At 43.4% G+C, this 27086-nt stretch overlaps 1 protein-coding gene across 1 annotated transcript in view; it reads right to left on the bottom strand.

The window, feature by feature from the left end:
* Positions 1 to 27086, bottom strand: part of patl1 (PAT1 homolog 1, processing body mRNA decay factor) — a 38244-nt gene extending 11158 nt beyond the window's left edge. Inside the window, exons 1-11 of the mRNA XM_041873682.2 lie at positions 26976 to 27086; positions 25640 to 25742; positions 17051 to 17568; positions 15590 to 15670; positions 15142 to 15348; positions 14559 to 14666; positions 14119 to 14205; positions 11008 to 11231; positions 10649 to 10793; positions 9533 to 9650; positions 9107 to 9204 (exon numbers count right to left, since the gene is read on the bottom strand). Coding sequence (XP_041729616.1) covers positions 9107 to 9204; positions 9533 to 9650; positions 10649 to 10793; positions 11008 to 11231; positions 14119 to 14205; positions 14559 to 14666; positions 15142 to 15348; positions 15590 to 15670; positions 17051 to 17568; positions 25640 to 25742; positions 26976 to 26990 — 1704 coding nt within the window. The 5' untranslated portion in view covers positions 26991 to 27086. The remainder of the gene's footprint in view (positions 1 to 9106; positions 9205 to 9532; positions 9651 to 10648; positions 10794 to 11007; positions 11232 to 14118; positions 14206 to 14558; positions 14667 to 15141; positions 15349 to 15589; positions 15671 to 17050; positions 17569 to 25639; positions 25743 to 26975) is intronic.

Raw genomic sequence — 27086 nt, 5'->3', positions numbered from 1 at the left:
TCAGGAGAAGCGTATGTGAGCGTGTCCTATTTGAAGCCTGTCATCAATCTGTTAAATGCAGAGGTTCTAAATCTGAGCAAGGACGATACAGAACTGACCAAAGAGATCAAGATCAAGGTTCTTGATTACTTGAATAACAAGTACACTGACCCTGCAACAGATGAGCTGCTCTCCATGGCTACCTTTCTAGATCCAAGGTTCAAGACCAGGTACATGTCCGCTGAGAAACTGGAGGACATTAAGGTATTTATTCATTTGTTCTTGTTTTATTGCTTCAAATGTAAAGCACTTTGGGCTGCATTTTATGTATGAAAGGTGCTATACAAATAAAGTTTAATTATTTTCATTTTTTAAGGTGAGAGCTGCCTCAGAGACCGAAGCCCTCCTGGTGGAGAACACAGCCCTGGGAAAATCGTCTCTTGCAGAGGATCACACTGACAGGGAGAAAGAAGCTTCCACTGCTCATCAATCAGGCAAGAAGCCCAAGAAGAGCCTTGGGAGCTTCTTTAAGCAGACCAGCAGTGCACCTGCCTCATGTTCAGAGAGGCAGATCATTGAGCAAGAGCTGAATAGCTACATTCTGGCAACGGCAGCAGACAGCGAGTCTGATCCTTTGGAGTGGTGGCGATTTCACGGATCTAATTTTCCACGTGTGAGTTGTCTGGCAAAGAAATACTTATGCATCCCTGCCACAAGTGCCCCCTCTGAGAGGGCATTCAGCACTGGGGGCAATGTGGTGACATGTCACAGGGCAGCACTAAAGCCAGAAACAGTCAACATGCTGGTATTCCTGGCACGGAACTTGTGAAGAAAGTTCTAGTGAAGATTTGTTGATATTGTTGATAATTGATGGTTGAGGCTTGAAAGGTTTAGTTTCAAACGGTTAGTTTTTTACATATCTACGGACCGTAGCCAAAACAAACACACGTATTTGAATTTGTAATTACCTTATTTTCTTTATCTCCTGTTATTTTTTATTTAATTTTACTTAATATCTAATTTATATATATATATATATATATATAGGCCTACCTACCTCATGTTTACGGAATGCATGTTTGCACAATACAAATAAAAACTTTTCAGGTCCATACGGTCCAATGCCTCACTCTTTCTGGTTATATAAGGTTCAAATACATATTTTTCCTTAACTAATATAATTTAACCAAGAAGGGATATTAAAATGTGATTCATATTTTTTTACGTCATATATCGTGATATCATATCGATATCGTCTGGACAGTGGAAAATATCGTGATATGAATTTTAGCTCATATCGCCCACCCCTAGTTTCAAGCAGACCACCATAGTCCCCGTGCCCAAGAACTCTAAGATAACCTGCCTAAATGACTACCGACCCGTGGCACTGACGTCTGTAGCCATGAAGTGCTTTGAAAGACTGGTCATGGCTCACATCAACAGCATAATCCCAGAAACCCTAGACCCACTCCAATTTGCATACCGCCCCAACAGATCCACAGATGATGCAATCTCTATCGCACTCCACACTGCCCTTTCCCACCTGGACAAGAGGAACACCTACGTGAGAATGCTATTCATTGACTACAGCTCAGCATTCAACACCATAGTGCCCTCTAAGCTCATCACTAAGCTAAGGATCCTGGGACTAAACACCTCCCTCTGCAACTGGATCCTGGACTTCCTGACGGGCCGCCCCCAGGTGGTAAGGGTAGGTAACAACACATCTGCCACACTGATCCTCAACACGGGGGCCCTCAGGGGTGCGTGCTCAGTCCCCTCCTGTACTCTCTGTTCACCCATGACTGCATGGCCAGGCACGACTCCAACACCATCATTAAGTTTGCCGACGACACAACAGTGGTAGGCCTGATCACCGACAACGATGAGACAGCCTATAGGGAGGAGGTCAGAGATCTGGCCGTGTGGTGCCAGGACAACAACCTCTCCCTCAACGTGACCAAGACAAAGGAGATGATTGTGGACTACAGGAAAAAAAAGAGGACTGAGCACGCCCCCATTCTCATCGACGGGGCTGTAGTGGAACAGGTTGAGAGCTTCAAGTTCCTTGGTGTCCACATCACCAACGAACTATCATGGTCCAAGCACACCAAGACAGTCGTGAAGAGGGCACGACAAAGCCTATTCCCCTCAGGAGACTAAAAAGATTTGGCATGGGTCCTCAGATCCTCAAAAAATTCTACAGCTGCACCATCGAGAGCATCCTGACTGGTTGCATCACCGCCTGGTATGGCAACTGCTTGGCCTCTGACCGCAAGGCACTACAGAGGGTAGTGCGTACGGCCCAGTACATCACTGGGGCAAAGCTCCCTGCCATCCAAGACCTCTATACCAGGCGGTGTCAGAGGAAGGCCCTCAAAATTGTCAAAGACTCCAGCCACCCTAGTCATAGACTGTTCTCTCTGCTACCGCACGGCAAGCGGTACCGGAGTGCCAAGTCTAGGTCCAAAGACTTCTCAACAGCTTCTACCCACAAGCCATAAGACTCCTGAACAGCTAATCATGGCTACCCGGACTATTTGCACTGCCCCCCCACCCCATCCTTTTTACGCTGCTGCTACTCTGTTAAGTATTTATGCATAGTCACTTTAACTCTACCCACATGTACATATTACCTCAACTACCTCAACTAGCCGGTGCCCCCGCACATTGACTCTGCACCGTTACCCCCCTGTATATATAGCCTCCCTACTGTCACTTTATTTTACTTCTGCTCTTTGTTTTTCTCAACACTTTTTTTTTTTGTTGTTGTTTTATTCTTACTTTTTTGTTTAAAATAAACGCACTGTTGGTTAAGGGCTGTAAGTAAGCATTTCACTGTAATGTCTGCACTTGTTGTATTCGGCGCATGTGACCAATAAAATTTGATTTGATTTGATTTGATTTGATGTATGTATATATATATACATATACATATATATATATATATATATATATATATATATATATATATATATATATACACACACATATACACACACAGTGAGGGAAAAAAGTATTTGAACCCCTGCTGACCACTGACAAAGAAATTATCAGTCTATAATTTTAATGGTAGGTTTATTTGAACAGTGAGAGACAGAATAACAACAAAAAAATCCAGAAAAATTAATGTCAAAAATGTTATAAATTGATTTGCATTATAATGAGGGAAATAAGTATTTGACCCCCTCTCAATCAGAAAGATTTCTGGCTCCCAGGTGTCTTTTATACAGGTAACGAGCTGAGATTAGGAGCACACTCTTAAAGGGAGTGCTCCTAATCTCAGCTTGTTACCTGTATAAAAGACACCTGTCCACAGAAGCAATCAATCAATCACATTCCAAACTCTCCACCATGGCCAAGACCAAAGAGCTCTCCAAGGATGTCAGGGACAAGATTATATAGACCTACACAAGGCTGGAATGGGCTACAAGACCATCGCCAAGCAGCTTGGTGAGAAGGTAATTATTCGCAAATGGTGCGATTATTCGCAAATGGAAGAAACACAAAAGAACTGTCAATCTCCCTCGGCCTGGGGCTCCATTCAAGTTCTCACCTCGTGGAGTTGCAATGATCATGAGAACGGTGAGGAATCAGCCCAGAACCACACGGGAGGATCTTGTCAATGATCTCAAGGCAGCTGGGACCATAGTCACCAAGAAAACAATTGGTAACACACTACGCTGTGAAGGACTGAAATCCTGCAGCGCCCGCAAGGTCCCCCTGCTCAAGAAAGCACATATACAGGGCCGTCTGAAGTTTGCCAATGAACATCTGAATGATTCAGAGGAGAACTGGGTGAAAGTGTTGTGGTCAGATGAGACCAAAATCGAGCTCTTTGGCATCAACTCAACTCGCCGTGTTTGGAGGAGGAGGAATGCTGCCTATGACCCCAAGAACACCTTCCCCACCGTCAAACATGGAGGTGGAAACATTATGCTTTGGGGGTGTTTTTCTGCTAAGGAGACAGGACAACTTCACCGCATCAAAGGGACGATGGATGGGGCCATGTACCATCAAATCTTGGGTGAGAACCTCCTTCCCTCAGCCAGGGCATTGAAAATGGGTCGTGGATGGGTATTCCAGCATGACAATGACCCAAAACACACAGTCAAGGCAACAAAGGAGTGGCTCAAGAAGAAGCACATTAAGGTCCTGGAGTGGCCTAGCCAGTCTCCAGACCTTAATCCCATAGAAAATCTGTGGAGGGAGCTGAAGGTTCGAGTTGCCAAACGTCAGCCTCGAAACCTTAATGACTTGGAGAAGATCTGCAAAGAGGAGTGGAACAAAATCCCTCCTGAGATGTGTGCAAACCTGGTGGCCAACTACAAGAAACGTCTGACCTTTGTGATTGCCAAAAAGGGTTCTGCCACCAAGTACTAAGTCATGTTTTGCAGAGGGGTCAAATACTTATTTCCCTCATTAAAATGCAAATCAATTTATAACATTTTTCACATGCGTTTTTCTGGATTTTGTTGTTGTTATTCTATCTCTCACTGTTCAAATAAACCTACCATTAAAATTATAGACTGATCATGTCTTTGTCAGTGGGCAAACGTACAAAATCAGCAGGGGATCAAATACTTTTTTCCCCTCACTGTATGTATGTATGTATGTACAGTGGGGAAAAAAAGTATTTAGTCAGCCACCAATTGTGCATGTTCTCCCACTTAAAAAGATGAGAGAGGCCTGTAATTTTCATCATAGGTACACGTCAACTATGACAGACAAAATGAGAAAAAATATTCCAGAAAATCACATTGTAGGATTTTTTATGAATTTATTTGCAAATTATGGTGGAAAATAAGTATTTGGTCAATAACAAAAGTTTCTCAATACTTTGTTATATACCCTTTGTTGGCAATGACACAGGTCAAACGTTTTCTGTAAGTCTTCACAAGGTTTTCACACACTGTTGCTGGTATTTTGGCCCATTCCTCCATGCAGATCTCCTCTAGAGCAGTGATGTTTTGGGGCTGTCGCTGGGCAACACGGACTTTCAACTCCCTCCAAAGATTTTCTATGGGGTTGAGATCTGGAGACTGGCTAGGCCACTCCAGGACCTTGAAATGCTTCTTACGAAGCCACTCCTTCGTTGCCCGGGCGGTGTGTTTGGGATCATTGTCATGCTGAAAGACCCAGCCACATTTCATCTTCAATGCCCTTGCTGATGGAAGGAGGTTTTCACTCAAAATCTCACGATACATGGCCCCATTCATTCTTTCCTTTACACGGATCAGTCGTCCTGGTCCCTTTGCAGAAAAACAGCCCCAAAGCATGATGTTTCTCATGATGTACTCCTGAGTGGCGCAGTGGTCTAAGGCATTGCATCGCAGTGCTAACTGTGCTACTAGAGATCCTGGTTCGAATCCAGGCTCTGTCGCAGCCGGCCGCGACCGGGAGACTCATGGGCGGCGCACAATGGGCCCAGCGTCGTCCAGGGTAGGGGAGGGAATGGCCGGCAGGGATGTAGCTCAGTTGATAGAGCATGGCGTTTGCAACGCCAGGGTTGTGGGTTCGATTCCCACGGGGGGCCAGTATAAAAATATATATATATATGTATTCACTAACTGTAAGTCGCTCTGGATAAGAGCGTCTGCTAAATGACTAAAATGTAAAATGTAAATGTAATGTTTCCACCCCCATGCTTCACAGTAGGTATGGTGTTCTTTGGATGCAACTCAGCATTCTTTGTCCTCCAAACACGACGAGTTGAGTTTTTACCAAAAAGTTATATTTTGACCATATGACATTCTCCCAATCCTCTTCTGGATCATCCAAATGCACTCTAGGAAACTTCAGACGGGCCTAGACATGTACTGGCTTAAGCAGGGGGACACGTCTGGCACTGCAGGATTTGAGTCCCTGGCGGCGTAGTGTGTTACTGATGGTAGGCTTTGTTATTTTGGTCCCAGCTCTCTGCAGGTCATTCACTAGGTCCCCCCGTGTGGTTCTGGGATTTTTGCTCACTGTTCTTGTGATCATTTTGACCCCACGGGGTGAGATCTTGCGTGGAGCCCCAGATCGAGGGAGATTATCAGTTGTCTTGTATGTCTTCCATTTCCTAATAATTGCTCCCACAGTTGATTTCTTCAAACCAAGCTGCTTACCTATTGCAGATTCAGTCTTCCCAGCCTGGTGCAGGTCTACAATTTTGTTTCTGGTGTCCTTTGACAGCTCTTTGGTCTTGGCCATAGTGGAGTTTGGAGTGTGACTGTTTGAGGTTGTGGACAGGTGTCTTTTATACTGATAACAAGTTCAAACAGGTGCCATTAATACAGGTAACGAGTGGAGGACAGAGGAGCCTCTTAAAGAAGAAGTTACAGGTCTGTGAGAGCCAGAAAACTTGCTTGTTTGTAGGTGACCAAATACTTATTTTCCACCATAATTTGCAAATAAATTCATAAAAAATCCTACAATGTGATTTTCTGGATTTTTTCCCCTCAATTTGTCTGTCATAGTTGACGTGCACCTATGATGAAAATTACAGGCCTCTCTCATCTTTTTAAGTGGGAGAACTTGCACAATTGGTGGCTGACTAAATACTTATTTTCCCCACTGTATGTATGTATGTATGTATGTATGTATGTATGTATGTATGTATGTATGTATGTATGTATGTATGTATGTATGTATGTATGTATATACACATACATACATACACATTTTTATGTTCAAGTTAATTCAATCTTAATAGACAGGAAAACATTTACTGAGGTCACAAATCTCTAGTTTATTTTAGATCTATAGTCCTACTCTTTTTTACTTTCATTTCAGTGCGCATTGCTCGGTCTCCCTGGCCTCTAGCCTCCTGTTGATCCTCTGCTCACGCCAAGTGCACGTGATCCTCTGCTCCACACTAGTGGCTCACCATTTCAGCTAACAGATAGCTTTGAGTAGAAACTAGCTATGGATCAATGGCTGAAACGCACAGTTTCAAGCAGCAGTAGCAGCACTAGCTCAAGTCAAAATAACGTCAATTTCATGAATAGTATCTTCAGTTTCACCTCCTGTTTCCATAGAAAGCGGTCAGAATTTAAGGGAAGTCAAGATAAATTAAAGAAACAACTTGTGTCAACCAAAGCATTGGAGAGGCTTCATATGCTATTTCGCTACTTGTGGCCACGTCAAAAAAGCCATTCATTATATCTGAGGAGTTAATTCTACCTGCTGCTGTTATCCTCACTGAAACTATGATTGATAAGACAGCAGCTGATGCACTGAAGACTGTACCATTGTCAGATAACACGGTATGCTGTAAAATCGATGACATGGGCATTGATATTGTTGATCAAGTGGTGGGAAAGTTAAATTCCAGTTATTTGAGCTGCAGTTGGACGAATGGACGGATGTCAGTGGGGAAGCCCAGTTGATTGCGTTTGTACGATACAGAGACATTTCGGAAATTAATGAGCACATTCTGTTCTGTGAGAAGCTAACGGGGAGAACTATAGGTGATGAAGTGTTTCACGTTATTGACAGCTTTTTCTCAGGACACAATCTGGATTGGAAATCCTGTGTTCATGGATGGTGCGGCATCAATGACTGGGAGAGTGGAAGTATTAATTGCCCACAAAGAAAGTAAACCCGGACATTGAATGGAATCACTATCATTCACAGGGAGGCATTGGCCAGCAAGAGAATGAGTCTTGAGTTACATTATGTTTTTAAAAAGGCAGTGAAAGTGATTAACTTTATCCAGTCCAGTCCTCCGAATCACCGACTGTTTGAAAGGCTCTGTGATGACAGTGGGACTGAGCACCAACAGCTACTGCTTCACACCAACATCCATTGGCTATCCAGAGGGAAAACGCTACAGAGGCTTTTTGAGCTGCGGGGCCAAAGTAAGTGATTTGTCTGAGCACTCGCACCCCCTTGTGCCCGTGTTCGAGGGCACAGACTGGGTAGCCCGCTTTGCTGATGTGTTCAGCAAACTGAACAACCTGAATCTAACACTGCAAGGCAAAGACACACACATGCTAAACATGTATGACAAAGTGTGTGGATTCATAAAGAAGATCAAACTCTGGGAGAGTAAAGGTGAAGATGGGGATATAAGTTGTTTCCAGCAGCTTGACACCTACCTTTCTACAGGTGATATTGATAGAGCTCCTATGGTGCAAATAGTAAGCTCACATTTATCCAAACTAAGTGAGTTCAACTCCCTTACATTGAAAAAAAGTCTGCTAAACTTGACTGGGTGAGTAATCCTTTCATGACTGACAGTACCAACAACAGTCCTACCAGACTGCAAAAAAATATTCTGTATGTGTCCTCAGATCGTGGCCTGAAGAGGAGGTACTCAGAGAAAAGAGTGTCACAGTTCTGGTGTGATGTGGAGAAGGAATATCCTGATTTGGGGAAACATACACCAAATGAACTGCTGCCATTTTAATCTACATCCATGACCCTAATCAAGACCCTGCACAAGAACATACTCGACTTGGAGAAAAGCCTGATCACTGCTGTTGCCACACAGCCCCCAAGACTGACAAAGCTAATAAGTGAGAGACAGAGTAAAGTTTCTCATTGATTGGAGAGTCCTCGTGCCATACACAAGTCTATAAATATGGGTTACATGTATTGGGAGTAAGTGTATAAAATGTGATCTTTGTTTGTATAATTTGTATGAAGAAATCCTATAAAAAAGATTCAACTGATGTTAGGAGTACATTAGTAATATTATAGTAATACATTATCATTCACAGTTAAATGACAGACAAATAATATTGATATTAAACCTAATTTAGTCAAATTTACACTTAATCTAGGAATCACGCCGGTCGCACACGCATGAGGGGGTACTTCAGTCAGGTCAAAGTGTTTTAGGGGTACAGTACCCAAAAAAGGTTGGGAACCACTGTACTACAGTACCCATAATAACGGTTTTATTTCAGTAGATAAATTCCTGAAAATAACTCATGTTGTCCTGTCACCATATCAATACAGGAAGGATAGACCAAACAACTGACAGTAACATCTGGAGTAGCGAGACAAAACAATATAACAGAATACAAAGCGTGATAAGGAACAGGGAACATACGTCAGAGACAAAACAGGAGATAGAATGGCAGAACTCATGAGACACAGGAGTTTTGAGAGATTGTGGTGTGTGTGTAGCAAGTACCTCGTCATCAGTGCGACTGGTCACCACCGTGTCGATCATCTTCCTGGGGTTGTTGACGCTGGACACAGTCAGCTTACCCAGCGAGCCTGCAAACTGCACTGTGGGGGTAAAGCGATACACACGTATGTTACAGATACATCCTCAAAAACACACAAAGGTGATGTGATGATTATTCATTTAAAATCAGACCTGGGTTAAAATAGCATTGTTTTCTTTCTAATACTTGATTGAGCTTGCCTGGTGCTAAGGAACCAATGCAATAGTCCCAAAAGTGCAAACCCTGACAATGTGGCACACCAGGGAGTGTGCCAAATACAATTTAATTTCAAAACAAATCATATTTGAACTCAAGTATGGATTTCATAACTGATTATGTATCATAATCATCCTAGTTTTGTAATAATCATTAATGTGACAGTGTGTTACCTGGTCTGTAGATGTGTTCCAGCTTGGCCACCTGGGGGGTGATGAGTTTGGTGGTGTGCTCCTTCCTCACGCCGTCTCTGTCTCTCTCCTGCCTCTTCTCCATCTTCTCAAAGTAATTCTGCCGGGCAACACAAAATAAGCATCCATTTATTTAAACATTTAATGCACCATAAACAGGGACAACTACAAAAAAAAAAGTGACCTAATCATAGAAAGCCAATAAAAATGTATAAGGATAATCCATACTAAAACTTTATTAACACTCAATTAAAATGTGGAAATCTGACCACAAAGGCCAGCGAGACCTATTGGTCCCTAGAAGGAGGTGAACAGGGATTAGACTGAGGTAGACAGCCATGTGGAACTAATAAAGAATCTGAATGACAGGATTGGAACAGTTGTTCCCTGGAGTACATCCTGATCTTGTTTATGACATGCTCCCTCCTTCTCCCATTCTAGAATGGTCCATCTAGGCTGGTAACGATCAGATAGAAATACAATATGTAGAACCAACATGCGTTTCTGTCAATGTAAGGACTTGTGTCAGCTCTATAAATTACATTTCTATTTAACCCCATTCTAGGTTGTTAAGTAGGACAGAAGATGGAACGATCAGATAGAAACAGATTGTGTAGAGTGGACATGCATCTCTGCAAGAGGTTGCGTCAGGTTTATAACTGACATTTCTATCTGCCTTGTTCAGAATGTCACGCCCTCCTGAACACAACCCTGCACTGACCTGTGTCAAGTTCATTTGGGAACACCGTAGCAAAACATTTTTGCAGCGGAAAATGACAACAAGCATTAATTGGACCAAGTCCAGGTAGTCATTCCCCGTTTCAATCCATTTTCTTCCGTTGGGTGCCTAGTGAATACAACCCGGGGTCATGTTCATTAAGGCACACAGAAGGAAAAAAACATTTTGCACCAGAAAATGAAAACAGGCGTTTCTTATTGGACCAGGTACTCGCTCCCTGTTTCAGTCCATTTTATATAATATATATAATATATAATAATATAATATAATATAATATATAATAATATATATATAATATATATTATTTGGTACCTAATGAACATGGCCGTGACTTTTTCCATTGACTTGTCTGTACTGACCTGGTAGTAGTAGTCATCCAGGTAGGGATCAGTGCTCTGCAGCTGCATCATCTGGATCTTGGCCACCCACTCCTTCTCCCTCTGGGTCATCAAGTTACTGTAGGGGTCCCTGCTCCGCCAGTCCCCCACACGCCCGCCACGCTCACTGGGGAGAGAGAAGATAGGGGAGGCAAAGTGAGAAAGAGGTTCCACAGCTGCTTCAGATGCAGGTCAGCTGAACGTAATGCATTAGCAATTCAAGGAAATCCGTAAGGCAGTTTATGGCAACAGCACTGTGGATGGATATGGAGGAGATATGCGGATGCTGGGACAACTCAAATTATTTACACACACACACACACACACTTCAGTCTACATACCCTCCTCTACTCTGCATCCTCTGGGTAAGCATGCGGCGGTGCTGGGGGTGCAGGTGTGTGGTGTTGTGCCGGATGATGGGACAGGGGACGTGGTTGTGGTTGGGAGGGGGCCCGCCGGGGTGGGGACCCATCCTGTGGGGAGGGGGCTGGCCGAAGAAGGGCCTGAAGCCTCCGCCGCCAGGCAGCAACGGGGGACCCTGACAGCCCCTGGGGAAGCCAGCAACCTGAGAGAGGGGGAAAGAGAGATAAGGAAAGAAAAAAATATAGATATTTTAGAGGAAAGGAAGTGAGGCTGGCATTGAATGTGTTTCGTGGAAATTCACCACTAAGGACTCAAACTCAATGTAAATGAATCAATCTTTATTATCACGGCCGGAGAGGTTTACAAAATGTTGCCTTTCAGTCCTTATATACTTCTAAACAAACAAGTCATATAAGCATGATTTACATTATTCACGTTGGTTCCTGCATGTGACTGACGAGGCTTCTTCTCTCAAAGCTGGGACCTTGAAACTGAGATACTCCTTTTTATTCACGGAGCAATGTTATGGGCGTACTGGCAATTGGTCTGAGGAGGCGGTCACAGTCACCTGCACGAACCAAGATGCTGTGTACAATTCAAGGCTCTCTCTTCAGACAATACATTTTTCCCTCATGTGTTTATGCAAACACCTGTTTCACATACCGGTATGTATAGAAGTTCATTGATATGTTGTACATGTGAATAATTTTTGTTCATAGGGAGTATGCATGGGGTGTATTCCCTACGCACCAAACGGAAGCAAAAGGTCTGGACAGGGAGGGACTAAATTACCTTATTATAGAAACGCTAATTTCCGTTGCAACACTTTTTTCTACGGTGTGCACTTATGAATTAATACACCCCAGGTGGCCTAATTTGTGAGTGAGACGGCTCAAGGTGAGTGCATTCAGGTGTACAGATGAGAACACAGGTGAGTGTTTCGTCCAGGTTGAGTCCAGTGGCGATTTTAGCATGTAAATCTTGGTGGGGCTAACTCCTCCCCCCAAAATGTTATGCATGCCAGCAAAGCCACTACACAACACTAAACAATACATTAATTGGACTATGACGGTGACAAACGGTGCCAACAAACTGTTAGGGCCTACGTAAAGCTGTCCCAACACCTTACCACTGTTGCACCTGGCTATCAGCGGAGCCTTGTATGGCAGCGAAACAGTTCATTCAGCCTCATTTACTGCCTTAAAAAAAATAAACATTGCTCATATGGCTGACTTGCTTAAACAAATGTGGTTTCTACTGACAATTGAAATGTACAAACTATGGCATAAGGGGCCGCCGAGCGGATAAGAGGCAATCCATAATTTCGATTAAGACATTAATGAGCGAGCTAGGATGGACGTAGTCAATATAACTATTTGTTCAGCACTTTTGAAATGTACAGCGACAGAATTCAGAACACGGGCCATTCTTACAGTATTCTCTCTGTACACCAAGTCAGAACCGTAGGATAAATAAAGGGGCCATATAAGCAGACAGTGAAAGCTCTTACAATATTCGATGATGACATTTCTCTAAAACACACTATAGGCTACATGTGCACCACCAAGTCAGAACAGTAGGCTAAATAATATGGGAAAAGGGACCAAATTATTAGGGTGAGTCACATGGGCTACTAACAGCTTACTACACAACATACACTTAGTTTTACTTTCTTAGCTTAGTGGTTAAGAGCGTTGTGCCAGTAACCGAAAGGTCACTGGTTCTAATCCCCGAGCCGACTAGGTGAAAAATCTGTCGATGTGCCCTTAAGCAAGGCACTTAACCCCAATTGCTCATGTTAGTCGCTCTGGATAAGAGCGTCTGCTAAATGACGTAAATGTTAGCTACAGTATACATATCTTCCTGGCATTTTAGATAATTTATGCAGTAGCATACAATACATTTTTGGACTCACCTTGTTGTGCTGTGCTCACTTGAACAGGAAGGTTCGCGGCGGTCCTTCGTGGACAAATTTTGTCATCAAACTTGGTCATCAAAGTCCGGCATTCTCTGGATTTATGGTGCTTTCAAGACAACTGGGAACTTGGAAAAAAACAGGGTTGATCTTCAGGTCGGAGCTCTAGAAAGAGGCCAGAGTTCCTGACTTGAAATTCCGAGTTGGATCACTGTTCAAAACATATTTTCCCAGTTGGAGCTCGTTTTCCCCCCCCAAGTTCCCAGTTGTCTTGAACTCACTGAAGTCTGAGATTTCCCAGGTACGAATTTCCAGTTGTTTTGAAAGCGGCAGAAGTCATGCTGGATTGACAGCATGGCCAATGTTGAATGTATATCCTTTTAAGTTTGGAAAAGAGACCCTTTAACGCAGACTTGGACCACACATCCACTCCACTGAATAGCAGGCTAGTGATTGCTTTGCAATGCTTGCAGTTAGCCACTGATTCCTTCCAAACCACTAATTGTTGAATTTGCGATTTCCAACTTGTTGTGGAATGTTTATGTCCAATGGCCGATGAGCACCGATACATTTTATTTATAATTTCTCTTCATATGACAAGGATTGAAAAGGATTTGCCAGTAGATTGTCGACTTAATTCATGATGATGACTGCTAGCCTGCTAGCTAAGATTGTGAAAGTATGATGTTGACATGATCAGGCCAACCAAAGCTACTGTAGATATAACGTGATTTGACGTCATTTTATCTGTGGCCAATGACTTTGAGCCTTCTTGGATGGGCACTTCTAACGTAGCTCTATAGCAGCACCCAAGGGGCTTGAATTTTCGAGCTCTCCCCGTAGATTTTGCAGTGACGTAGTGTCCCCATCAGAGACAGAACACTGAGCCAATCATAGTGCAACTAGAGAACATTACCAAACCCTACGCGCCTTATTTACCGCTGGCTGCCCCACCACCACCACAGAAAGCACTGCATTTTGGAGCTGCCTTACTCAAGAAAGCAAAAAAGAGACCATGTTTGTATGTGGCTTTATTAACTCAATTATATATATATTTTTTTACATTGTTTGCAAACTGATATGTGACATGTACTAATTGAATGCCAAAATAACATGCTAAACAGGCTCTGCCCCACCTGCCCTTAATGACGGGTCACCACTGGTTGAGTCTCACCTGAGAGTTGAGCATCTGGGCGCGTTGGATCTGGGACAGAACGGGACCCACTCCAGCCGGGAACGGAGGACGACACAGAGGAGAGTTCTAACACAGACAGAGAGAGAACCAACTCAGAACCCTACAGAACCAACACTGACCTGGAACGTGCATCTGCAGTGAGCTAGAGAGAGTCCATCCATGAGCCAAGCTATTGAGCCAAAACCAAGCTAGCTGCTATGGAATAATATTTATTTTGTATTTTAAAAAAAAAAAATTTTTAACCCTCACGGAAGTGACCATGAAAAGTCAACACTCAGTTGACAATTGGTGAAAAACACCACATCTGTTCAGACCGCCAAAATAAAACTTTAGATTCCTCAACTTCACATGCCCTACCTAATAAAGTAAGGGAAGGACGGAGAGGTAGTCAAAGTAGAGAGGGAGGCAGGGAGACTCACGGCGATGTTTAGGAGGGTGTTGGGGGAGATGCGCTCGGGGAAGGAAGGGGGGTAGCGGTGTTGGTGGTGGACCGGGGCTCGCACATGAACGGCGGTGGGGTGGTGGATCTGCAACACACACACAGGAGAGAGAGGGAGAAGGTTTCAATACAACTAATTAGCCTATAACTGTACACAGAGAGAGGGTTAACTCCGGCTTTGCAACAGATAGGAAGAGAGTAGAGGCAGAAACAGGAGGATAACAGCAAGCACTTATTAATTGTCTAATACAGTGGTCTCAAACTCCAGGCCCGCGGGCCACCATAGTGTGACTCGGGGTCCAGATGTGGCCCATGAACTGGAAGTTTGAGACCACTGGTGTAATAACTATAAACAGTTGTTACTTCTGCAGAATAAAGCCATGTTATACAAAACCACACAGAGAAGGGCATACACAGATTACAAGAAATAGCCAAAACTACACAAATAACTATTTTTAATACAAGTAGGAGTATTTTGCATACAGAGAGAAGATGAACAGTCCATAATGATCCCTAACGGAATGACTAAAAAGAGGGAGAAAGGGCAGAATTCTCCCACTGACCTGCTGCTGATGATTCATAGCATGACTCATCGGCTGCTTGGGCGGAGTCCCGATAGGCACCGCCCTCACTGGTGGGCTACCAATCACGGGAGAGGACGAGCGAGGCGGGGGGGCCCTTTCCGACAAGTCCCGCCCATCCTCGCTCATCATTGGCGGAGGCCGATTGGGCAGCCCCACCTCTTTGATGATGGACATAAGTGGACTGTCCTGGAAAGACGGGGAAGAAAGAGAATAATAATTCATACAATTGCTTTAAACAAGATCTGGTAAGTCATTCAGAGGGCAAATGTGCCAGCTATGTTGTTTTTTTCCATGTAAAGTACAGGGCCACGCTCAGCAAGGCACAACGTAGCTAAACCGTTTGCAACCGAAAAGCAGTGTTCTTATTTGACAAATTCAGGAAGTACATCCCTGTTACAGCCAGTTTCAAAACCGGCAGGTGTCTTACCTCCATTTGAGTGATTAGTCCAGGGGTGACGCTCACAGGCCCAAATCCCATGTTGTTCTCCCAGATATTGTGTGAGTTCATCTGAAAGAGAGAGTCAGAGAAAGCGTGTCAGAAGGCGCCGCTCCACTAGTGATTAGGGGTGTAACGATTCGTTTTAACAACGATTCGATTTGTATCACGATTCGTGGTTGTCGATACGATTCAAGGACGATATTGATTCATTTAGAACGATACGATCCGAAACGATTCAGTGACTTGAAATCGATTCAGTAACCTTTTAGCCAAAAATTCAACCAGTGGGACTGAAATAAATACCTGGATACTGGACAGTGCAGGTGAAGTTTCCTAGATTCCTGTTTCTTGTAAGGACCGCAATGGTGGCTTGATAATTTCTCGCTCGTCGGCTTCTCCTCTGTTGTCCGCTTCTCCTCTGTTGTCCTGTCACGGTTTCGGCCGAGGCTGCTCCTCCTCCTTGTTCGGGCAGGCTCCGGCGGTCGTCGTCTCCGGAGTACTAGCTGCCACCGTTCGATGTTTCATGTTTGTTTGTTTTTGTCAGCTGTTCGTGTTCATGGCATTTTGCTCTCTTTCTGTGTATTTTGAGAGTCCGCACTGCGTGCGCTTTTCCTTGTTTTACGCACTGTGTTGTGTGCGTTTTTGTCGTTCTTGCCTCCCGGTTGGGTTGGCTATTTTCTCCTGTTAGGAGTTGTTTTGCACCACTAAAAGACTGTTGACGAACTCTTGTGTGCCTGCGCTTGATTCCCTACACCACATCCACACTCAGCGATCGTGACATGTCCGCCATGCTTTGTTTTGTTGTCTTGGCGCCTTTGCGCTGCTGCTGGCGCGATGACGTCACGGATAGGCAGACTGAATCGAGTAATGTTTAAAGCCTTTATCATTAAAAGTGCTAAGAAAAAACATCCATATAAAGTCTGACGTGCTTAAATCCAATGGGTTATTTCCTAGTATCGATACAATCGATTTATTACATTTTAAAACGATGTTAGATCGATATATGTTGTCCAAAAGGCCAACTCGCCGAGCACAGATCGATGTTGTTGGATCATAGGAATATAAATCGATACATCGATGTAGTAGATGGATCGTTACACCCCTACTAGTGATGCATAATATTTGTCCCTCATTGAACGAGCTGATAGTTCCTTCTCCAAAACCTATAACGTAGTTCTGTAGCATACAGATCTACAGTATACTAGATCAGTGGTTGTCAAACCTCTCCTTGGGGACCCCCAGATGTTTCAAAATGTTGGTGTAGCCCTGAACCAGCTCACCTTATTCACCTAGTCAAGAGCTTGATATTTAGTTGACAAGTTGAATCAGGTGTACCTAACTCTGGCATAGATCAAACACATGGAACGGCTGGGGGTCCACAGGAGAGGTTTGAGAACCACTGCACAAGATACAATGATTACTACAGTATAATATACTAGACTGTCTCACCTGTTGCATGGGGGCCGCCCCTCGGCGTATGAGGTGCTGATGCTGCTGGTAGCTAAGCAGGGAGGGGTGCGGTGGGCCAGGGGGCAGCCCAGACGGGGTCAGCTGGTGGTGGGGAGGGAGCTGGGAGGGGTGGTGGTGGTGCTGCTGCTGCTGGGGCATGGAGGGGGGAGCAGGGAGACCACTGGACCGGTCACCAGGCCCGGCTGGACCACCCACGCTGGCGATGGCCGGGTCCGCCCCTAAGATCAACATGGCTAGGGACTCGGCTAAGTCGCCTCCCCCCCTCTCCTCCAGGCCCGGAGGGGGAATCGAAGAGAGGGCGTGATGGGGTGGGGGGAGGGACGACGGGTGGGGGATGCGACTGGCGGGAGGAGGGAGGTGAACGGTGGAAGCTTCTCCTCCTCCTCCTCCTCCCATTCCCCCCATCCCTAGTCCCCCTAGTCCTAAACCTCCGAGTCCGTCGTTCTTTCGTTCTTCGAGCTCGGCGAGCCGCTTGTGCTCCTCCTGCCAGTCATCATCTGTAGGAGGTAATAAGTAATTCCATTATTACAGGTGTCATCCAGGTAATAGAGACTGACTGGCAACGGGGGATTTTAACTGAATGGTAACGTTAGCGATAAGGTAAAGGACGATATTTAAATCTAACCTTGGGTGAAGGTGTTTGTGCTTATGACAATGACAAAGGAATTACCTAATTTGACAACAGATTTTACCATGACCATATGCTGCGTACACCCCCTTGAAAAAAGTTGAAAGAACTTCTTTCGATTTCTTTTTTTTTTATTGAACTTTGTCATGTAGCCTAGGGTTATTTGTTATTAGTATGTTTACAGATTAAATTGTTCAAGTAATCCGCCCAACCCAGTTTGATTTATTCTGTAAACATTGTAGAAACTAGATATAGGCCTAGATATAGTAGGCCTATAAGCAGGTTTAAAGGACTTCCCCAGCCAGCTGTTCTACGCACACAAAATCAATGTTTCCATTTCCATACAGTGCCTTTGGAAAGTATTCAGACCCCTTGACTGTCCACATTTTGTTAAATTACAGCCTTATTCTAAATTTAATTTTTAAAGAAAATAATTCCCTCAGCAATCCACACACAATACCCCATAATGACAAAGCTAAAACACTGATCCATTGATCAAACTTGAGATGTTTCTACAACTTGATTGGAGTCCACCTGTGGTAAATTCAATTGATTGGACACGATTTGGAAAGGCACACATCTGTCTCTACAAGGTCCCACAGTTGGCTGTGCACGTCAGAGCAAAAACCAAGCCATGGGTTTGAAGGTATTGTCCGTAGAGCTCCAAGACAATAGTGTGTCTAGGCATAAATCTGGGGAAGGATACCAAAAAATGTCTACAGCAATAAAAGGTCCAAGAACACAGTGGCCATCATTCTTAAATGGAAGAAGTTTGAAACCACCAAGACTCTTCCTAGAGCTGGCAGCCCGGCCAAACTGAAGAGAAGGGCTTTGGTCAGGGAGGTGACCAAGAACCTGATGGTCACTCTGACAGAGCTCCAGAGTTCCTCTGTGGAGATGGGAGAACATTCCAGAAGGACAACTATCTCTGCAGCACTCCACCAACCAGGCCTTTATGGTAGAGTGGCCAGACGGAAGCAACATGACAACACGCTTGGAGTTTGCCAAAAGGCACGTAAAGACTCTCAGACCATGAGAAACAAGATTCTCTGGTCTGATAAACCAAGATCGAACACATTGGCCTGAACGCCAAGCGTCACACCTGGAGGAAACCTGGCACCATCCCTACGGTGAAGAATGGTCGTGGCAGCATCATGCTGTGGGGTTGTTTTTCAGCAGCAGGGACTGGGAGACTAGTCAGGACCGAGGTAAAGATGAACCGAGCAAAGTACAGAGATCCTTGATGAAAACCTGCTCCAGAGCGCTCAGGATCTCCGACTGGGGCGAAGGTTCACCTTCCAACAGGACGACGACCCTAAACACACAGCCAAGACAACGCAGGAGAGGCTTCAGGACAAGTCTCAATGTCCTTGAGTGGCCCTGCCAGAGCCCGAACTCGATCCAACATCTCTGGAGGGACCTGAAAATAGCTGTGCAGCAACCCTCTCCACCTCACAGAGCTTGAGAGGATCTGCAGAGAAGAATGGAAGAAACTCCAAATACAGGTGTGCCAAGCTTGTAGCATCATACTCAAGAAGACTTGAGGCTGTAATCACTGCCAACGGTGCTTCAACAAAGTACTGAGTAAAGGGTCTGAATACTTCTGTAAATGTCATATTTTAGTATAATTTTCTATAAATTAGCAAACATTTCTAAAAACCAGTTTCGCTTTGTCAGTATGGGGTATTGTGTGTAGTGATGTGAAAAAAACAATTTAATCAATTTTAGAATAAGGCTGCAACATAACAATGTGGAAAAAGTAGAGTGGTCTGAATACTTTCCAAAGGCACTGTAGGGTAGCTAGTCATGTTACAAAGAGTGTTTTTTAACAAAACAACCTAATGTTGGCTTTTAACCATCTAAATATTTTATACAATATTCTGCCCAAATGAACAAATGTACACTACCAGTCAAAAGTTTGGACACACCTACTCATTGAAGGGTTTTCTTTATTTTTACTATTATTTACATTGTTGAATAATAGTGAAGACATCAAAACTATGAAATAACATATGTAATCATGTACTAAACAAAAAAGTGTTAAACAAATCAAAATATATTTGAGATTCTTCAAATAGCCACCCTTTGCCTTGATGACAGCTTTGCACACTCTTGGCATTCTCTCAACCAGCTTCACCTGGAATGCTTTTCTAACAGTCTTGAAGGAGTTCCCACATATGCTATGCACTTGTTGGCTGCTTTTCCTTCACTCTGCGGTCCGACTCATCCCAAACCATCTTAATTGGGTTGAGGTCGGGGGATTGTGAAGGTCATCTGATGCAGCACTCCATCACTCTCCTTCATGGTAAAATAGCCCTTACACAGCCCGGAGATGTGTTGGGTCATTGTCCTGTTGATAGACAAATGATAGTCCCACTAAGCCCAAACCAGATGGGATGGCGTATCGCTGTAGAATTCTGTTTCTGGTGGCCATGCTGGTTAAATGTGCCTTGAATTCGATCTTCCGTTCACTCACACCACGTCTCACAAAGACACGGCGGTTGGAACCAAAAATCTCAAATTTGGACTCCAGACTAAAGGACAAATTTCCACCGGTCTAATGTCCATTGTTCGTGTTTCTAGGCCCAAGCAGGTCTCTTCTTCTTAGTGGTGTCTTTTAGTAGTGGTTTCTTTGCAGCAATTCGACCATGAAGGCCTGATTCACACAGTCCCCTCTGAACAGTTGATGTTGAGATGTGTCTGTTACTTGAACTCTGTGAAGCATTTATTTGGGCTGCAATTTCTGAGGCTGGTAACTAATGAACTTATCCTCTGCAGCAGAGGTAACTCTGGGTCTTACATTCCTTTGGCGGTCCTCATGAGAGCCAGTTTCATCATAGCACTTGATGGTTTTTGCGACTGCACTTGAAGAAACTTTCAAAGTTCTTGAAATGTTCCGTATTGACTGACCTTCATGTCTTAAAGTAATGATGGACTGTTGTTTCTCTTTGCTTGTTTGAGCTGTTCTTGCCATAATATGGACTTGGTCTTTTACCAAATAGGGCTATCTTCTGTATACCGCCCCCTACCTTTTCACAACATAACTGATTGGCTCAAACGCATTAAGAAGGAAAGAAATTCCATAAATTAACTTTTAAGAAGGCACACCTGTTAATTGAAATGCATTCCAGTTGACTACCTCATGAAGATGGTTGAGAGAATGCCAAGAGTGTGCAAAGCCGGCATCAAGGCCAAGGGTGGCTATTTGAAGAATATAAAATATAACATTTATTTTTGATTTGTTTAACACTTCTTTATTTACTACATGATTTCATATGTGTTGTTTCATAGTTACATTTACATTACATTTTAGTCATTTAGCAGACGCTCTTATCCAGAGCGACTTACAGTTAGTGAGTGCATACATAATTTTTATTTTTTTCATACTGGCCCCCCGTGGGAAACAAACCCACAACCCTGGCGTTGCAAACACCATGCTCTACCAACTGAGCTACATCCCTGCCGGCCATTCCCTCCCCTACCCTGGACGATGCTGGGCCAATTGTGCGCCGCCCCATGGGTCTCCCGGTCGCGGCCGGCTACGACAGAGCCTGGATTCGAACCAGGATCTCTAGTGGCACACTCGGGAGTGGTCTAGAATAGTGAAGACAGTTTTGATGTCTTCACTATTCTACAATTTAGAAAATAAAAAAAATAAAAAATGGAATGAGTAGGTGTCCAAACTTTTGAATGGTACTGTATATTAGGGTATAAGTGAACCAATTTCGGTAGCCTTTATATATTTTTTAAAAAGAGCCTTTACGAGTTTCTCCGTTCCCCAGCCAATTGCACACACACAGGTGCTGACAAAGGAGTTTGCTTCTGCTGAAAAATAAATAACAATAATTTTGAGTGGTTGTCCCACTGGCTATCATAAGTTGAATGCACCAATTTGTAAGTCGCTCTGGATAAGAGCGTCTGCTAAATTACTTAAATGTAAATTGTAATATAACACGTTGCGGCGGCAGTGCTTCAGTAAATGATAACGCCTTCTGTGCCTTTGTCATTCAGAACGAGAAGAGTTTGTGGTTGGCTCAGTCTTTAATGCTCTTAGTATGCCACTAAACAACATGCTATAGCTAAGTTAACCATATGCCTTGCATTCTGACAGTCTCAAAACAGTAGGGCTGACCCTACTGGTCGATAGGCTGTTGGTCGACCAAGATTGTTTTTGTCGAGCAGTCTAATTTGTATTAAATTTTTTATGGCACGAGATGCCTGTCCGATTCACACGTCCCAGTGGACTAATCTATTGCGGAGGCCGCGGGGATGGCACACCGGTATCAGCAGTAGTACAGTGCCTTGCAAAAGTATTCATCCCCCTTGGCGTTTTTTTCCTATGTTGTTGCATTACAACCTGCAATTTAAATGGATTTTTATTTGGATTTCATGTAATGGACATACACAAAATAGTCAAAATTGGTGAAGTGAAAAAAAGTACGTGTTTCCAAAAAATATAAAATAACAACAACAAAAAAATTACGGAAAATAGCATATGTATTCACCCCCTTTGTTATGAAGCCCCTAAATAAGATCTGGTGCCACCAATAACCTTCAGAAGCCACATAATTAGTTAAATAAAGTCCACCTGTGTGCAATCTAAGTGTCACATGATCTGTCACATGATCTCAGTATATATACATCTGTTCTGAAAGGCCCCAGAGTCTGCAACACCACTAAGCAAGGGGCACCACCAAGCAAGCGGCTTCATGAAGACCAAGGAGCTCTCCAAACAGATCAGGGACAAAGTTGTGGAGAAGTACAGATCAGGGTTGGGTTATAAAAAAATATCAGAAACTTTGAACATCCCACAGAGCACCATTCAATCCATTATTAAAAAATTGAAATAATATGGCACAACAACAAACCTGCCAAGAGAGGGCCGCCCACCAAAACTCACAGACAAGGCAAGGAGGGCATTAATCAGAGAGGCAACAAAGAGACCAAAGATAACCCTGAAGGAGCTGCAAAGCTCCACGGCGGAGATTGTAGTATCTGTCCATAGGACCACTTTAAGCTGTACACTCCACAGAGCTGAGCGTTACATAAGAGTGGCCAGTAAAAAGCGATTGCTCAAAGAAAAAAATAAGCGAACACATTTGGTGTTCGCCAAAAGGCATGTGGGAGACTCCCCAAACATATGGAAGAAGGTACTCTGGTCAGATGAGACTAAAATTGAGCTTTTTGGCAATCAAGAAAAACGCTATGTCTGCCGCAAACCCAACACCTCTCATCACCCCGAAGCATGGAGGTGGCAGCATCATGCTGTAGGGATGTTTGGGAACTGGTCAGAATTGAAGGAATGATGGATGGCGCTAAATACAGGGAAATTCTTGAGGGATACCTGTTTCAGTCTTCCAGAAGTCTTCACCTTCCAGCAGGACAATGACCCTAAGCATACTGCTAAAGCAACACTCCAGTGGTTTAAGGGGAAACATTTAAATGTCTTGGAATGGCCTAGTCAAAGCCCAGACTTCAATCCAATTGAGAATCTTTGGTATGACTTAAAGATTGCTGTACACCAGTGGAATCCATCCAACTTGATGGGGCTGGAGCAGTTTTGCCTTGAAGAATGGGCATAAATCACAGTGGCTAGATGTGCCAAGCTTATAGAGACATACCCCAAGAGACTTGCAGCTGTAATTGCTGCAAAAGGAGGCTCTACAAAGTATTGACTTTGGGGGGGGGGGGTGAATAGTTATGCACGCACAAGTTCTGTTTTTTGGTCTTATTTCTTGTTTGTTTGACAAAAAAATATATATTGCATCTTCAAAGTGGTAGGCATGTTGTGTAAATGAAATGATACAACCCCCCCAAAAATCAATTTTAATTCCAGGTTGTAAGGCAACAAAATAGGAAAAATGCCAAGGGGGGTGAATACTTTCACATGCCACTTCACCGTTTATTCCCATAATTCTAATCTACAATGTTTGTTTGGTTACGGTAATTTCTGTTAATGTATTCAATACATTATTATTACAGTCTTTTACCATTCCCTTTGTTGGAGTGGTCATGTTTGTTTTGCGGACCGCACAACCTAGGCTACACTTGTGAGGAACAAGTTTTGGTTTATTTCATTCTATTTAGGAGTTGTCAATTTATTCATTGTCATTTGTTTGTAGTGCTCCTGTCAATGTTGAGTAAGGACACACACCTGATTATACATAGAAGTAAGCCTAAATGTAGGCCTATAAATGTGCCCATTTGGGGATCTGATAGCATCTATGATTGTAGTTCCACAGTGGTAGTGAGTTAAGACAAAGTCATTTTTTCTTAACCTCAAACAGAAAGTAAACAAAGTCTGTTTTTACATCCATTGTGAATGACAATAGTTCCTCAACGTAGCCTATTTGAAAATTATTTCTAGCTCTCTCCCTTTCGATAACCACTCAGCATGAAAGCGAAAAAATTTAATGCTTTGATCCGGTGGAAACATCATAAAATAGGCCTACCTGATTACTTTTTATCCCTTGCACAAATAGTCTACAGCTATGTCTGTCCAGAGCAGGAAACTGAGGGTCCAGAATATTTTATACAATGTTGCAAGTTCGCTAGTGCCCGCTTCAGGCCAACCCAAGTTAATAGTTGATACAATGTTTCAAGTTCGTTGCAGCAGGCCATGCATAGCCAATGTGATTTATAGGATATTTATTTTTATCCGGAAATGTTCTACCTGCAGGCTGCAATGTTTTTATTTGTTGGCTTTATGTAGGCTATTTTTACATAGTTGGCAATGGCAATAGAACTTACTTTTAGATTTTTGATTAACCACATGATAATGACTGAGATACAAAGAGTTTATTATAAATTAAATGAAACTGATCCTCGAAAATGTGCATATAAAAATCATAACTGCCACGCAGATCGGTAGAAATGGTAAGATAAATTGCCACTTCAAACGGAAAAGGCGTAGCTTATTAGAAGCGTAACAGCAGGAGCATAACAGCAGAATATGCAAAGGCCAGCCGCAGCGGGAGGATGAGGGTCGGGAACAGGTTTTTCTTCATCTTGATTTCTGTCTCCCTCGAGTCACTTGCATGCCTTCATTATTTAATTACAGTGTGCTCAAAGCATTAGACAAGCGCAGTAGCCTACATATAGTTGATTTTATCGATTGGTCGAAAGAACAGACAACTCTAGGTCGACAAATATTTATTTTAGTTGAGACAGTCCTACAAAACAGACAACGTTACAATGCATATACTTCCTATTTAATATGGGCCCGTTTCTCAAACAGCTTTAGCCTAGGCGAAACATCATTTTCGAGAACCCATGGGGGCTTACAGCCATTCCCCCTTTTGGGTTCTCAGATGCTCCATGTGAACTACAATCCTGACGCTCTGTTTTAACGTAATCCTTGCTTACGATTTTGGAAACCTTTGGAACTTAACTTTCGTACCAGCGAGAAATCATCTTTCAAATACAAAAGCTACACTTACTGTACGCGGTTGAGCAAAGTTGCACCCGGCTGTAAAACAGCCTCCCACCGAGGTACCACACATCTTCTCACCTTGCACTCGCATTTCCATTAGACCATTCCATATTTCCGGTCATAAGTAGGTGTTACTCAAAACACAGCCGGATGCAACTTTACTAAACTGCGTACAGAAAGTGCATGTTCTGTATTAGAACAATTATTTATTGTTCATATGAAAGCTACGCTCCAAATGTTTCCAAAACTGTATCGTGTGCGAGGCGTATTTGCGATTAGACAGAGGGCATTTCCCGCACAAGGCTAAAGGGGACGTCCAATGGCCCAAGGTTATTATAGTCTTGTTATTTACATTTGTTTTTATTTCATTTGTAGTTTAGTTTCAGTTAGTTTTCACACCTGATTTGCTCGTTTTTGCTGTATACAAATATTTAGATTTTGTTTTGATATTATTTAGTTTCAGGTGTTTTGTCAGTCAGTTGGTGAAAGATGGGCAATAGTGACTCACCGATGGCTCCGTCTCCGAAGGTGTCGTCATTAAACTGGTCAATCTCATCTTCTTCTTCTACCAGCCCCTCCTCCTTCTCCAGGGTACAATCTTCATCAAGGGACTGGAGGGAGTGAGAGAACAGAGAGAGATGAGAGGAAGTAGGGAGGGAGGAATGAGAGAGAGAAGAGGGGAGATAGGTATGGGAGAGAGCAAAAGGAGGTATGACAGATATGGAAGGATGACAGAGAGAAAGAGAAGCAACAAGAGATGTAGATAGACGGGATATTGACTGTTGTTGAAGGGAGGGGATGTGGTAAGGTCATCAAGAAATTGACAGATTCAAGAAATAAGTATTGAATGCTGTTTTTACTCATGCATAATATATTTGTTAAAAAATATCAGAAAAATGATTTCAGATAATTATACTCTGGTCAGATCTTCAGATTTCTTAGCAAGCTCTTTAAGCAAATAGAGACTTTATCCGCAGATATGTCTCAGGACACAATTTGAACGAAATTACAGATTTCCCTCAATTTGATAGCGAATGATTAGAACCCTGTAGAAATACTCGTGACTATTTCAAGAACCCACGTGGAAGGGGGAGGTCAATTTTGCCAGATAGTTACATCTACAACAAGATTGATTGGTGCCACTAGTTTAGAAGTAGCTAGCCCAAGATGTAACGTTACTGTTCAGAAGTTAACGTTAGCGTCTATGAAAATGATAGTTTAGAAAATGATGCGGGGAACAGTCCAGCATTTCACAGGCAGAGTACTCCAAGTCACCTTTAACACTCGACTCAATAAATTGTATTTCCATTCCAAAGAAAAGTGGCATAGCTACTATACTTCTGAACCTGTCACTGTGCAGTCAAACATTAGCCATCTAGCGACTTAGCTAGCTAGCCATCTTATCCCCTATCAAGACAATGTTTCCCAGACAAGAACCAGAAAAGCTAGCTAACGTTAGCAGGAAAAGGCTGCGCAAACTAGCTAGTTACATCACACGGGATCCACGTCGATAGCACATTTCCTCATAAAATTACACCATTCTTTAGTATTTGACTTTTACAGAAAAAATAAAAAAAGAAGCCACATCATGTTGAGCACGACAGCCACGTCCATACTCAGTTCACTGGACACCCAGGCCCGTGACGAGTGGGGGACAATATGCCGGGGAAAGCCTGGTGCTTGGTAGGCCGCACGGAGGAATTTTGTCAACGGAGTCGATATTGATAATCAAAAGGCAAAATCCCCCAGAATTTGCCCATACTGGCCAAATTTCAACTCGTATTGAGGGAACGCTAGTTAAAATGTCTAGAGAAATTGCCAGACGTAATTAAAACACTGCTCACCTGAAAACGGAACATGTATCTTTAGTCCGTGAAAGGTACAATTCTCCCAAGTGCTGGAGGAAGGCGGCGCGCAAATTACGCAGGACCGGGGTTCGCGTGAGCGCGGCCAAG

This window comes from Coregonus clupeaformis, unplaced genomic scaffold, assembly GCF_020615455.1.
Source record: "Coregonus clupeaformis isolate EN_2021a unplaced genomic scaffold, ASM2061545v1 scaf2339, whole genome shotgun sequence".
Taxonomy (NCBI): Eukaryota; Metazoa; Chordata; class Actinopteri; order Salmoniformes; family Salmonidae; genus Coregonus; species Coregonus clupeaformis.
This window is presented reverse-complemented; position numbering and strand designations above follow the sequence as displayed.